This window comes from Narcine bancroftii, chromosome 6 (genome assembly GCF_036971445.1).
Source record: "Narcine bancroftii isolate sNarBan1 chromosome 6, sNarBan1.hap1, whole genome shotgun sequence".
In the NCBI taxonomy this organism is placed as follows: domain Eukaryota; kingdom Metazoa; phylum Chordata; class Chondrichthyes; order Torpediniformes; family Narcinidae; genus Narcine; species Narcine bancroftii.
In genome coordinates, this window is record NC_091474.1 from 12,158,386 (window position 1) to 12,173,483 (window position 15,098).

Consider the following 15,098-nt stretch of genomic DNA (forward strand, 5'->3'; position numbering starts at 1 on the left):
ATTCCAGGCATCCAAAAACCTTAATCCTGACGACTCCCCTAAACCTTTCTCCCTTCCCTTTGTATAGATGTCCTCTGGAGTTTGCTACTCCCACCCTGGGAAAAAGGTGCTAGTTGTCGACCTTATCTGTGCCTCTCATAATCTTGTGGACCTCAAGGTCACCTCTCACCCTTTTTCGCTCGGAAATATCCTGGTAAATGTCGAAAAGCTTGAAATGCTTAATGGACCTGGGATTAGTAATACAGGTGATCACTGATTATGAAAATGTAAACATAGCAAAGATCAGAGAGAACTTTGGGATAGTGACATTAGTATAATTTGACTAGGAAAACAAATAATTTATAACCTGTGGTGAATGATGGCAAGTAACTAGATCTGACAAACTGACATTAGGCTGCTAATTTCATTACTGCATAATCCCAGTTTTCTAAAGACTGAATCACATTTTTCTTTTAATTCATAAACCAATAAAAACAAAATAAAGTTCAAAGACTTTTTGAACAGAAACTAAAATTAAATGCATTTACACAACCTGGTTCTAAATAGACCAAAATTGTTCATCCATGCAAAGAAAGTCAGTTATTTATTTTTGGTGGATGTACAGCCTGGTGCTGAGGAGTACTGTGATTTTGGAGTTATCCCTGCTTCTTGATGGAAGAACTGTAAAAGCAACATGTAATTTTAACTGTCAGTGGAGTCAAATTGAGTGCAAATAAACAGGACAATATGATCCTGTTGATTTTCTCACGGATGGATTGGGGTAAAATGACCTCAAATAACTGCTCATACAAACCATCCATGACTCTGCTATTTATGTAATAAAAAGCGATATTATTTATTTATTTTAATATTTCTATATAGGTACTGTGGATACATTCCATTTCTCTGTCTGTGTGTCATGTCTGTGTGTATCTTGGTTGTGTTTTCCACTGAGGGCCAGAGAGTGCTGTTTCATCGGGTTGTACTTTTTTTTTAATTTTTAATTTTTCACACCATAAATCACAATAGCCATGATATACACTTTTTCTTTTTCACACATTTACAGTGACCTTTTCTCCCCCCCCCCCCCCCTCCCTCCTCCCAAGCCACCCCCCACCCCCCCCCCTCATCCATTTTAGGTATACAATCTAGGTTGCATTAATTCAGTCAGACAATGTTGTCATTCAACAAAAATACACCAGAAATTCTACAGAGTCCATTCTTTTCTTTCCTTCTCCTTCCATCAACTTAGGTAATGTTTGTCCCCGGTAGGTTTTCGCTATTGTATTTAATGTAAGGCTCCCATACTTGTTCGAATATTTCAATATTATTTCTTAAACTATATGTTATTTTTTCTAATGGAATACATTTATTCATTTCTATATACCATTGTTGTATTTTCAAATTATCTTCCAATTTCCAGGTTGACATAATACATTTTTTTGCTACGGCTGGGGCTATCTTAACAAATCTTTTTTGTGCATCTTCCAAGTCAATTCCAAATTCTTTATTTTTTATGTTACTTAGGAGAAAGATCTCTGGATTCTTTGGTATATTGTTTTCTGTTATTTTATTTAATATCTGGTTGAGATTCATCGGGTTGTACTTGATGCTCACTTGATCAGACTGGTGAAGGACCGCTATAGATGCTGAGTGTTGCTATCCATAATGAAAGGATTTTTATTACCTTTATGTAATAAATGATTTGAATGGTGGAGCATATTCAATGGGCCAACTTACTTAATTCTGCTCTTAGGTCTTGTGACAATATCTTTCAGCCTCTATTAAATACCTACTAAATTAAACTAAGTATGATTGTATTAGTGATAAATGGTCTAATACATATCCTTCCTTTTGATTAGAATTTTGTCTTGCTTGTGGCAGCATTAGAGTCGGCACTTTCCATCCACTGTTTGAAGGTGGTCTGTGTTCTATTTGCAAGGTGAGTGTATGTACTTTTTGAAAGTACACAATTGGAATAAGCTATGGTTGATACAGAACACAGCTGAATGATTAATGTAATCCTTGTGCCAGTCATGTGCATTGATCAGGGAAATAATATGCTTACATTTGATTTTCACCAGCAAGTTTCTTGAAGGCAAACATTATTTCTAAGAATAAGTTATCATTCTTTGATCTAATCCTGTACCATGAGCTATTTTAGCACCTTGAAGAAGGGCCCAAAATGTTGGTTATATATCTTTACCTCCTTTGCATGCTGTGAGACCTGCTGAGTTCCTCCAGCATTTCTGTGTTTTTACTACAATCACAGCATCTACAGATTTTTGTGTTTCATATTAACACACTGGTTGGAGTACATTACTCATCACAGAAAATTCTGGAAGATGATATTGCTATTTGCTCAGCAAAAGACACAATAGGGTAAAGTCGGCTCTTCGCCCATATGAAAAGCAGGCAGGTTCAAACTGATGGAATGAAATTCAGATGGTTCCAAATAGGCAGGTAATCCATTACACTGTTTTATTGGCTAGGTGGTCATGGAAAATATTTAATTCCAGTGTATTTATTACGGCATTGTCAGTGCACATGGTTATCAATGAATTCCTGTTGAAGTAAAATTTTAATAGCTGAAGAATTAAATAATCATATTTATTTGTTTACAACTAAGCATACAATTGAAGATGTAATCTACCCTCAAACAATATCTAACAGAGTCCATCATTCATCATTATTATTAGAATTACAAAGTCGATTTGTATTTCACTGCTTTGAAATAAATGGGTTGAATTTAGCTTGTGCTTTGCTTGAAACAGCAACATGGGTGGAACATATAAACGCATGTGGCCAAACAAGAACACCAGACCAATTAAATAAATAAATTGATTGATTGATTGATCCGAATCTAGTTTCCAGAATTTATATTGTTAAATTACCTTCACTATTTTGACAGCTGGTTATAGGCGTTTCGTTTACCGTCAAAACTTTAAGGGGTTTCAGGGGCAGGACCTTGGAGGCTCTGTTGTTACTTAGACCAAGTCATTAGAACAAGAGTGTTTTGGGCTAGTTAAAAAGATGCTCCACATCCTGATCAGATCATTAAGGATGTGGGAAGATCACAAATGGAATTCTGGTTGCTAATACTGGGCCAACGAAACTTGATCCAGATTCTCTTCACCCTGTACAACTGTTTGCCCAAAAAAGCATAACTTACCAAACTGAATTCAACTCCAAAAGACAGCATTTTCTATTTTAAATTGCCTGATTTACTTTGAACATAATCACTAAAATAATTAGGGACACACAAGAGATTGCAGATGTTGAAATTTAAAACAACAAACAATTTGCTGGATGTGGTCAGTGGAAGATGATCAATGTTTGGTTGGAGTCCTTCACCAAGTCTGTCCTGATGAAGAGTTCCAGCTTGAAACATTGACTGTTCTTCTCCCACTAATACTGCACAACATGCTGAGTTCCTCCAGTGAGTTTTTTTAACTGAGGTAAATGGTGAGAATAATCTTAAATATTTATGAAATATTGGGATAGTGACATTGGTATAATTTGCCTGTCTTTATTCCAAACAGACATCATAGTAGCACCATTCCAGAACTGTCTATGTGTAAGTGAATTGTGGTATAAATTCAATGATGTTGATCTTCCTGTTGATAATGGCATTAATACAAGTAGTTATTCCCTTAATTCTGCAAGGGAAATAATGGAGCAAAGACCCAAACAGAGAAATAATGTCTGGTACTTTTTCCATATTTTCTGGAACTTTTTTTTGCTGTAGATTATATGCCATGACAGTAGGGTGTCCTTAGGAGGACTTAGAAATACATCTGCTTCGACTGGTATCATGGGCAAAATGCAACACAACAGCTTGCCAAGATCTTGAAATTAACAAGCCCAGCAAGCCATGAGGAGTTATCCCCTAAATCATATATAATTTTGACTTGGAAATATGTGGATTGTGTTCTTTCATTCTTTTGCAGAGCTTCTTCAATAGCATTGTTGAATCCTGTTACCATGAAGACTGTACTGTTTAACATGAGAGCTCACCATCACCTTAACAAGGTAGCTGGGATGGACACAAATAATGTCCTCACCAGTGATAGCCATGTTCAATTATCAGTATAAGTGACTTATTAAAATAATTTCCTTTTTCGAAGATGTATTTTCCACAGGATATGATCCACAGTATCGTAATTATAAATTGGTATGTTGCAGGATATCTATCTGGAGACTTCATACATGTATGACGATGATGGTTACCAGTCGTATTGTACAGTGTGCTGTGGTGGTCGAGAGGTGTTATTGTGTGGGAATGCAAACTGCTGCAGGTAATGGCCACAGTACAAGCTCTGAAATTGTGTTTTATGGATTTTCATCAGTTTCACATATTTGAGATAATTTTTGCAGTAGCTATTTCCTTGATCACAGTTACACTAACTGATTTGATAAGTGATTTAAGTGGCCCTTGATCTCTGAAATGCATTTTTTTCGCCCAGTATTGAATCAAAGGAATGTTGTGACCCAAAGAAGTTTGACTAGTTGTATTGTTGAGGAAGTTCAAACTGAATTTTACACCTAACCTTGACTACTGATTAATCATTTTGAATCTATTGCCCCAAAAATATCTTTCCCATGGTTTTATTATCAGGCATGATTCACAATATTATCTCTACACCAAGTGCAGATTGGCTTTGCAGAGCACCTCCGTTCAGTCCACAAGGCTGAGCATTCAATTGCTTGTCACCTTTATTGCCCTATCCACTCCCAATCTGATCTCTCCAATCTACATTATTCTACCAAAGCTAATATAAGTTTAAGGAACAACACATTTTCCAAAGTGATACATCACAGATTAATTTAGCAATGTCAGAGCATCCAATTATAATAGCCTTGTGTTCCCTTTCTAACATTATTTCCTCTCTCCTCTTGGAATATTTCAGATTTATTTATTTTATCTCCTCATGTTCACTCCTTCCCAGCCATACCTTCCAGCCTTTATTGTTATTTGTTGGCCTTTAAACCCACCATCAGTTGGGTTATTCGATCTCTTTTTGTACCCTCCTCTCTTGGCAACACAAAATTATTTCACACGTATCCCTAATCTTATGAAAGGATTTTAATTTAAACCATTGACAGATTCACTCTCCACAGATGCTGTCTGATCTGCTGAGCATATCCAGTCTTTTCTATTTTTAATCCACTCTTTCATCATCTATTGTACTTTGATTGTGGGTCACAATACAGGTACTCCCCGACTTGCGACCTATGTGACTCACATCCATCCACACATACGATCGAAAATTTGTTTAAAAAAATATAAAATTTACACTGTTTATGTTGTATTTGACAATCAATAACAGGGATACAGGACATGTAAGAGCCAAAATGTCCATACTAACCTTGTAAGACAGTATGAACTCAATATTGTTAGGGCGCTTAACTCTTGCGCATGCGCCAACTGAACTCCAATACGCGAACCCATCATGTATGCTCCAACCGAAGACTCGCACGTGCACACAGGCATCAAGAATGCTGCACCCAGCCTACGGACCCCGGGATGCCGACTATCAAGGTAAGCATGCACATTTTGGCTCTTACATGCCCTGTAACTTGTTATAGTTTGTCAAATACAACATAAACCGCGTAAATTTTATATTTTTTAATTTTTTTAAACAAATGTAAGCAATTCCAACATTCGTCCATTCTGAGATACAACCGATCCTTCAGTCCGAATTATGGTTGTAAATTGGGGAGTACTTGTATTGGATCCTTCTGTGCACTTTCCTAATAATGTTGAGAAATGGTATATTTTTGAAGTTGATAAACCTTTACCAACAATCGTCATCAACACAATTTGAAGTAATAATTGCTAATGTAATAATCTTGCCTTTGTTCTAGTTTTTTTCCACATCAATGTGACTGCTTGACGCTTATCTGGCTCTCTCTGTTCTTGTTTTTAGTGCTAAAAATGAGTGTACATTGTCACTCCCCTTCTGATTCAAACAAAATAAAAACAACAATGATGTTTAGATTTCAGATGTCTTATCAGAGTACGTGTATGACATCACATACAACCTTGAGGTCCTTTTTTCTGCAGCCAAGGTAGAATTGCTACTTATTTTTAGTGCAAACAAAAACTGTACACAATATATACATGTAAAAAAAACTGAAAATGGATAATGAATGTACACAAACTGTGAAATACAGAGAGAATTTAAAAAAAATATAAAGTGCACGAATAAGAGTCCTGAAATGAGTCCCTGATTGAGTTTGAGTTGAGGTCAGGTGATTGAGGGGTAGCAGCTGTTCCTGAACCTGGTGGCACGAGGGTTGGCCAGGGTTTCTGGTGTCATACCAAACCTCCGCAAACTCCTGAGGAAGTAGAGGCGCGGACATGCTTTCTTCGCGATGCCATTAGTGTTTTGGGTCCAGGAAAGGTCCTCCAAGGTAGTGACTCCTAAGAACTTAAATTTACTCACCTCCTCCACCTCTGATCCCCCGGTGATCACTGGATCTATACGTCTTGTTTTCCCTTCCTGAAGTCAACAATCAGCTCGTGGTTTTGGTGGCATTGAGGGCAAGGTTGTTACGTGTGCGTTCAGGAGAGTGAATTCCAGGAAAGCTTGTGGCCCAGATGGAGTACCTGTCTGATTATTAAAAATCTGTGCTATGTTCAATATCTCACTCCAGCAGGGCATGGTACCCACCTGTTTCAAACAGGTGTCAATAATATAGATGCCCAAGAAGAGTGCAGTAACCTGCTTTAATGACTCTAGTGACCAATAGCACTTACATCAACAGTGATGAAGTGTTTTGAAAGGCTGGTGTTGAAGCAGATCAGCTCCAGTCTGAGCAGAGACATGGATCCATTCCAGTTCGCCTATCGTAGAAGCAGGTCTACAGCGGATGCCATCTCACTGGCTCCACACAAAGCCCTGGAACATCTGGACCATAGAGATGCATACATCAGGATGCTCTGTATCGACTACAGTTCAGTATTTCACTCCACCATCCCCTCAAAACTGATCAGCACATTCTAAGACCTGGGAGTTAACACCCCACTGTGTAATTGGATCACGGATTTCCTCACCTCCAGACCATAATCAGTGAAGATTGGTAAGAATATCTCCTCCTCAATCTCCATCGGTACTGGAGCACCACAGGTTTATATTCTTAACCCTCTGGTGTACTCACTTTATATCTATGACTGTGTGGCTTGGTACGACAGTAACACCATGAGCAAATTTGCCGACAATGCCATGGTAGTGGGTTGTGTAAAGAAAGGTGATGAGTCAGCACATAGGAGGCAGATTGAAAACTTGGCTGAAGATGCACCAACAACAACCTTAGATTCAATGTCACCAAAACTAAGGAGCTGATTGTTGACTTCAGATAGGCAAAGTCAGAGGTGGACAATCCAGTGATCATTGGGGGATCAGAGGAGGAGAAGGTGATCAAATTTGTGAGCCACTATCTCGGAGGAACTTTCCTGGACCTAACACCCTAATGGCATCGTGAAGAAAGAACATCAGTACCTCTATTTGCTCAGAAGTTTGCGGAGGTTTGGTATGACACCAGAAACCCTGACAAATTTTTACAGAGTTGTGGTAGAAAGTGCGTTGACTGGCTGCATCTCCATCTAGCTTGGGCACACCAATACCCCTGAGCGTAAAGCCCTACAAAAGGTAGTGGACACATCCCAGAACATCACAGACAAAATCCTCCCCACTATCAAGAACATCTATAGGGAATGCTGCTGTCGGAGAGCAACAGCAGTAATCAAGCACACGCTCTTCTCGCACCACCAGGTTCAGGAACAGCTGCTACCCCCCCCCACCCCACCATCAGACTCAACAACTAACTCAATCAGGGACTCATTTAAGGACTCTTACTTATGCACTTTATGATTTTTTTAATTCTCTCTATATTGCACAGTTAGTTTGTTTTCATTCATTATCTGTTTACAGTTCTTTATTTGTTTACATGTATATGCTGTGTACAGTCTTTTTTCACTACCAATAAGTGATAATTCTGCCTCACCCGCAAAAAAAAGAATCTCAGGGTTGTATGATGCCATGCCTGTATGTACTCTGTCAAATGTGGATATTTGAATTCCTTTGTGTTGTGCAACTCCCTGATCCATATGTTTCTCAACTCATTATATCTAATTTTCCATATCATTGATAACTGTCTTTTATCCTCTTAGATTAAAGTTCTGGAATTCCCTCCCTGACCATCTCTTTCCTTTTAAGATACTTGTTATAACTCAACTATAAATTTTACTTTTGGACTCTTATTCTCTAGGTATAAACGCCAGCATGCAATGAGTCTGTTTGATTATTATTGCTACCCAATTATGTTGTTTTTAAACATCCATTTAAGTATCTTCAAACTTTCCCTGGCTTTAACGCTTCAACATTTTAAAAGTATTCCTATCAGTTTAAAAATGGAAGACCTTACTATAAAAATAATCCATTTTCAATGGCAAGTTGTGTTTGTAGTTTTGTTATTTGTATAAAAATTTTTATGGATCGTTTCAGATTTAAAGCTTCATCTTATATTGCTTAGTCTATGCATCTTTGTCAAACATAAATATATACAGTACAACTCCGATTATCCGAAATTGGATTCTCTGAAACAAATCAGAAATCCTCATTTATCCAAAAATTTTTCGGAGCTGAACTGACTGGGGACGTTGGGCTCCCGGTGGCAGCGCGGACCTTGGGTTGCCGGGCAACAGCGGGGACCTCTGGCTCCCAGCACGAGTGGGGCCTCGGTGGGTTTGTTTCGGTGATCGGCACTGGCCAGCATTTTATTTTGGTGAAATTAAATATTATTTTATTGCTTAAAAAGCCTTCCCTTGTTGTTTAAACAGTGATTTGCTGTTGCAACTGGGCTGTTTTTAAAAAATCTCCAGTTCTCTGTAAAATAAGTTTATCGGAAATAGGCCATTTTGGATAATCGTAGTTGAACTTTTACTTCCTTTCTTCATATATAATTTTTTATTAGAGTTAATAGTTGAGGCACTTATATATATAATGCCAGTGTTTGCCACCATCATCAGACTAACTCTTAACTCTGGATGAATTCCTTAGTATTTTCCATTCGTTTCATGAATTTGAATTTTAGCTATCATTCTCAGTTGACAAATTTATTAAGTGTTTTCTGGACATTTGTGCTCATTTCTACTTCAGTTACTTCTTCAAGAATGTTTCTCAAATTCATCAGACATCTCATGCCCATGACAAATCAGATGGCTCTTTCTAATCAGCTAAAATTTTCAGTTTGTTGATATAAGACATTTTAAACACAATTATAATACTAATTAAATGGTAACAGTAGTCAGACTATTCCCAATTTCTGTCTCTAGATGCTTTTGTGTGGATTGCATAGATATTTTGGTAGGTCCAGGTGCTTCTGAAGAAGCCAAGGTACAAGATCCTTGGCGATGTTACATGTGCCTTCCACATGAAAGCTACGGAGTCCTGAGAAGACGCAGTGACTGGACCATGAAACTTCAAGAGTTCTTTGCCAGTGATAATGGCCAAGAATATGTAAGTAATGCAATTTCCTATACTGAGACAAGAGCTTCTTTGAATGTTAATAAAGTAAATTACTTTTGTTGAATTGCAACAATTCATCTGGCAAAGTATATTTCAAAATTTATTACTAAGCTGTACCAACACATTTGCCACTTTGGCAATGTAGAAAAATGCCTTGGTGTGACCTGTCATAAAAGTTAAAACAAATCCAATCTCCCAAATTGACCATTTTCAACTACTCGCAAGTGATGGAAGTTGTCTTTGACAATGCTGTCAGATGACACTTACTCTTCAATAACCTGCTTGCCAATACCCATTTTAAATTTCAGCAGAATCTCAGAAGTCCTCATTGTCGCCTTCATCCAAACATGGATTAAAATACTAATTTCCAGAGCTGAGTTGTGAACCTCAAGGGCAAGTGTAGAATTGATGAGGCCTGGTAAAACTAAAGGCAATGGGCATCAAAGGGAAAATATCCCAAAGGTCAGAATTATACCTTTCAAAAAAGGTGAGCTGTGCTTGTTGGAGACCACCATCCCAGCTCCAGACCTTCATGGCAGGAGTTCCTCAAGTCAGAGTCCTGGCTCCAAATTTTAGCTGCTTCAATTACTTACTAAAAAGCAAAAAATGTTCTACTGTGAGTTATAAATGCTCTATTTCATTCACAACTCCCCCTGTAAGTGGAACAGATTGCATTTAGCAAGATCTGGACAACTTTAAAATTTGGATTGAAGAATAATGTTTGTTAGGTGCAGATGATATCTCCTAAAAGAAAAAAAATTAATTGCCCATTATTGACCTGCAATGGCATTAATAATGATCATTCCCCCACTATCAATATCTTGGGGATCACTGTTAATCAGACCTCAAGTGGAGCTGCCACATAAATACTGTGAGCAAAAGAATAGGTTTTGCATCCTGAAATCAGAAAAATCTTTCTCTCATGCCTGAAGCAAAAGTCAGGAATGTAATTTGTTATATTTGCCTAGATGTCTATATATCTCCAAAAACTTCAAGAAGTTCAAAGCACTCCCTTCCCCCCCCCCCCCCCCCCCCAATGATTGATACCTTGTCCAGCAACTCAAAAATGTTCATACAATAACAAAGGCTAAATATACAAAATAATTTAACTTTGGTTTAGAATATAATGTCTCTTTAAAAATATCTGAAAGAAATTTGAAACAATTAATTTCACAAATGCCAGTATTTTTATATTGGGAATTCATAACTTACGATAACTTAGAACAGCTATTCTCAGTTTTTTGCTATGGCCCCTGAGGACTCTGCTCTAAGTTTATGGCCTCTTTCCCTGTGAAGCAGGCAAGTTTAGTTTCTGTACTTCTCTCCTACTGAGTACATAAAAAAAATTAAATATATTTTGTCATTTCAGACCTTGGCGACCCTTAAGTGTGCTGTGGCTCCCAAGAGGGCCCCCGTTGAGAATGGCTGGTTTAGAATGGCAAATGATTTTTTAAAGAATTATACAAAAAATAGAAGATGAGGACAATTTTACCACAGGCTCGTTTTATGGCCAATTTTGGATCTCTGGGGGAAAAAAGTGATTTTTAACAAATTGTGTTTAAATGTAGAATAAAGTTTACCTGACTAAGTTCTTAATCCTAACTTTCTTAATATTATGCAGATAGGAATCTGTTGAAAATATCTTTGAATATTAATTAGATTTTATTTTTAAATACGAAGTTATGTTGCACTGAGTCGATAGCAAATGACAAATGAGCATCTTCAATTCTTTAATTCCAGGATCCACCTAAAATTTATCCAGCAGTACCTGCTGAGAACAGAAAGCCAATCAAAGTTTTATCATTGTTTGATGGGATAGCAACAGGTAAAGTTCCAAAAACTGTGGTAATGTAGTCTGGAGAAGTGAAACAAATTTGAGTAGATATACCATTAAATGCAAATGATTTAATTAATAAATCATTCTGAGAAATTAGTAGGTTCAAATACTGATGAAGATTGCAGAAATCATGGATCTTGTCACAAATTTTAGCATACCAAGTGATCAACTCACTTATTGAGATTGTAATCATTAATCTTATAAAATTAGAACATAAACTATTTCCACTTAGAGGAAAACCCTGACAGAAAAGGACTGAGTCATACAGCATGGAACTGGCACTTTTAACAACTCAATGCTGACCAAGCTGGCATTCTGGGATAGTCCTATTTTTCTGCATTTGGTTATATTCTAAACCGGGGTCTCCATAGTGGTCAATATCTACCCCTGGGGGTAAGTGGGACTATTCAAGGGGTCGATAAATTCCAGGGGTTGGTCGAAAGCCCCTGGGGGGGAGGGAGTCGATTAAACTTTTGCGGTAGAAAGCAGGGCAGATCAACGGAAAATAGCACCTATGGCAGTGGTGGTCAGCCTCATGTTGTATTTGGCTTTGATATTTGAATAAATTGAGAGCAAACGGGAGGATGGACTGAGTGTAGAAGAAAGATGTATGTGTCCTTTGTATCTTTGATAGTGCCCCGCAACCATGAAGGGTCTAAAAAGTTTGGGGACCACTGTCCTAAACCCTTCCTGTGCATATATCTGACTAAATATCTTTTAAACATCAAAATCATGCCCACGTCTATAGTTTCTTCTTGCTGCTCATTCTAGATATGCCCCACCCTCTCATAGGTTCTTATAAATCTCTCCCCTTTCACCTTAAAGCTCTCGTCCTAGATTTGCTTGCCCTGGGAAAGAGACTGATCATTAATTTTATCCATGCTCTCATGATTTTATTCACCTCTGTAAAGTCACCCTTCACCCTTTTAACTGTACAGAATAAAGATCCACCCTATCAAACTTCTCTGGATAACTCAAGCCCTCTTTGTCCAGGCAGCATCCTGGTGAATCCTTTGCACCCTGCCCAACTAATTGATATCCTTTCAGTAGCTGGGCAACCAGAACTGTAACAGTACTCTATGTCTTGTACTGCTGAATCGGGAGATCCCAACTAATAATGGCCATCAAGATCATTATTTGTACAACAAATGAGTGGATCCAGCCTTGCAACACACCACTAGTCACAAGCCTCTAATCAGAAAAACATCCATCCACTACCACCCTCTAACTCCTTTCACAAAGACAATTTTCAATCCAATTGACCAGCCTTACTTGGATCCCATATGATCAAACAAGACTGTGGTTAAATGCTGAATGACTAAATACAATCCTTTATCCGGACATCTAAAATCCGGAAAGCTGGATTTTCCTGGTGCAGGTACAGTGGAGGGGGGGTGCGGGGCGGAGAAAGAGATAGCAGCACGACTAGGTTGGGTGGGGGGGAAGAGATAGCAGCGCGACTTGGATGGGTGAGGGGGGAGAGATACGGCAGCACGACTCAGGCGAGTGGAGGGAGAGAGACAGCAGCGTGATTCAGGCGAGTGGAGGGAGAGTGACGGCAGCGTGACTTGGATGGGCGAGGGGGGAGAGAGAGACGGCAGCACGATTCAGGTGGGCTTAAATCTGGGCAGCTAGCTTTTGTTTTGAAATCCGGAAAAATCCGAAATTCAGAACACACTGTCCCCCAAGGGTTCCGGATAAAGGATTGTGTACCTGTATCCTAAAAATTAACAGAATCCATAGAAGTAACTTTAAAGTTGTATTGCAAACTTAAGATACTCAGGGACTATTGTGCTTTGAAGGATGAGAAAGGAAGCATGATTGAGTTACTATTAGCTGATAAATTTCTACTGTCAACAATTTCTTTTAATGACCAGGCTCTGGATTTTTATATTTGTTTAACAAGAATCACCTGGGCTACAGAATGGGACAGAAACCAGACCATCACCCAATCTGATTTGCACTCATGTTTGTCTCGATGAGTAACCAAATGTGATGACAATCACCTACTTCTCAATTATAAACAAATGTGCATCGCCTTGAAATATATTTCAATGATACCGTTTGGCAATGGTGCCTTGTTCCAAAGTAAATTTTAATAGGGGATGCTATTTCCTTCAAGTATTCCAAATGTATTTCCTTAAAAAACTTATCTGGAAGATTTACATCAGGGCAGTCTCCAATTTTCAAAGATTTAAGGGGAAAATATTCTTAATTTCTGCAGCATCTTGCATTTCAGACTGAACCCTTTCATCAGGACTCCAAATAAGGGGATTCAGCCCAAACTGTTGTCCCTCTATTGCCTTTATGGATGCTGCCCGACTGACGGAATTGCTCTAGCATTTCTTAATTTGATCACGACAATAAATTCTGATTCTAATTGTGTGTTGCTCCAGATTTCCAGTATCTGCAGTCTTTTGTGCTTGTCTTAATTTCTGCAGCCTATCTTTTTAACTATATCTCCTCAAATCGAATAAATGCTCAGTAAAAACACAGAAATGCTGCAGGAATTCAGCCGGTCTCACAATCGGGAGGTAAAGATATATCACGGATATATCTCCGGGTATGAGTTTAAAAAAAAAGACAAGTGTCTATTAAAAGGCTGGGAGAAAGGGGAGGGGGAATGAGAACAGACAAACAGGCAAAAGGTGTCAATTGGATTTGATAAAAGAGGACAGGAGAGAGGAAAAGTGAGAATTGATTGGGGGAGGGGGGTTGACCAACTAGCAACTAATTAATGTTTCTTTTACTTTCTACAGGATATTTAGTTTTAAGGGATTTGGGATTTAAAGTTGAGAGATATGTGGCCTCTGAAATATGTGAAGACTCAATTGCAGTTGGAACTGTCCGGCATGAAGGAAAAATAACATATGTGCATGACGTGAGGAATATCAGCAGACAAAATGTAAGGGAATCATGTATTATTCAAAAGGTAGAACTTCAGAGCCGACACTGCATTTGTAAAGTTAGAAAAGTTTAGCGCTCTCTATTTCAATATTATTTGGTTAGTTAAATATGCATAGGTGTCTTTTCTTTTGGCTTGGCTTCGCGGACGAAGATTTATGGAGGGGGTAAATGTCCACGTCAGCTGCAGGCTCGTTTGTGGCTGACAAGTCCGATGCGGGACAGGCAGACACGGTTGCAGTGGTTGCAGGGGAAAATTGGTGGGTTGGGGTTGGGTGTTGGGTTTTTCCCCCTTTGTCTTTTGTCAGTGCGGTCTTCTTCAAAGGAGGTTGCTGCCCGCCGAACTGTGAGGCGCCAAGATGCACGGTTTGAGGCGAGATCATCCCACTGGCGGTGGTCAATGGGGCAGGCACCAAGAGATTTCTTTAGGCAGTCCTTGTACCTTTTCTTTGGTGCACCTCTGTCACGGTGGCCAGTGGAGAGCTCGCCATATAACACGATCTTGGGAAGGCGATGGTCCTCCATTCTGGAGACGTGACCCACCCAGCGCAGCTGGATCTTCAGCAGCGTGGACTCGATGCTGGCATAGGTGTAGGGAGGGAATAACTAACTGCATACCATAAGACAATGAGAAGAGGTAATGGGTTTTGAATAATTCTTGATAGACCACTTCTACTTATTTTTAAAGGAGAAAGTTAAAATTAGTTTGGGTATCTTGCATGTTTTTTTTTGTTAAAGTCAAAACACAATGCCGGAGAAACTCAGCAGGTCAGTGTACTTTTTAGAGCAAAGATAAAGATATATAACCTATGTTTCAGGTTTGAGTCCTTCATCAGGGTGTTTTT

At 38.7% G+C, this 15,098-nt stretch overlaps 1 protein-coding gene across 14 annotated transcripts in view; it reads left to right on the forward strand.

Moving 5' to 3' along the window:
* Positions 1–15,098, forward strand: part of dnmt3bb.1 (DNA (cytosine-5-)-methyltransferase 3 beta, duplicate b.1) — a 333,238-nt gene that overhangs the window by 283,865 nt on the left and 34,275 nt on the right. For all 14 annotated transcript variants that reach the window (XM_069883973.1, XM_069883974.1, XM_069883976.1 and 11 more), the window contains 5 exons: positions 1,842–1,921; positions 4,165–4,277; positions 9,320–9,503; positions 11,253–11,337; positions 14,109–14,254. In XM_069883973.1, the coding sequence (XP_069740074.1) occupies positions 1,842–1,921; positions 4,165–4,277; positions 9,320–9,503; positions 11,253–11,337; positions 14,109–14,254 (608 nt within the window). The remainder of the gene's footprint in view (positions 1–1,841; positions 1,922–4,164; positions 4,278–9,319; positions 9,504–11,252; positions 11,338–14,108; positions 14,255–15,098) is intronic.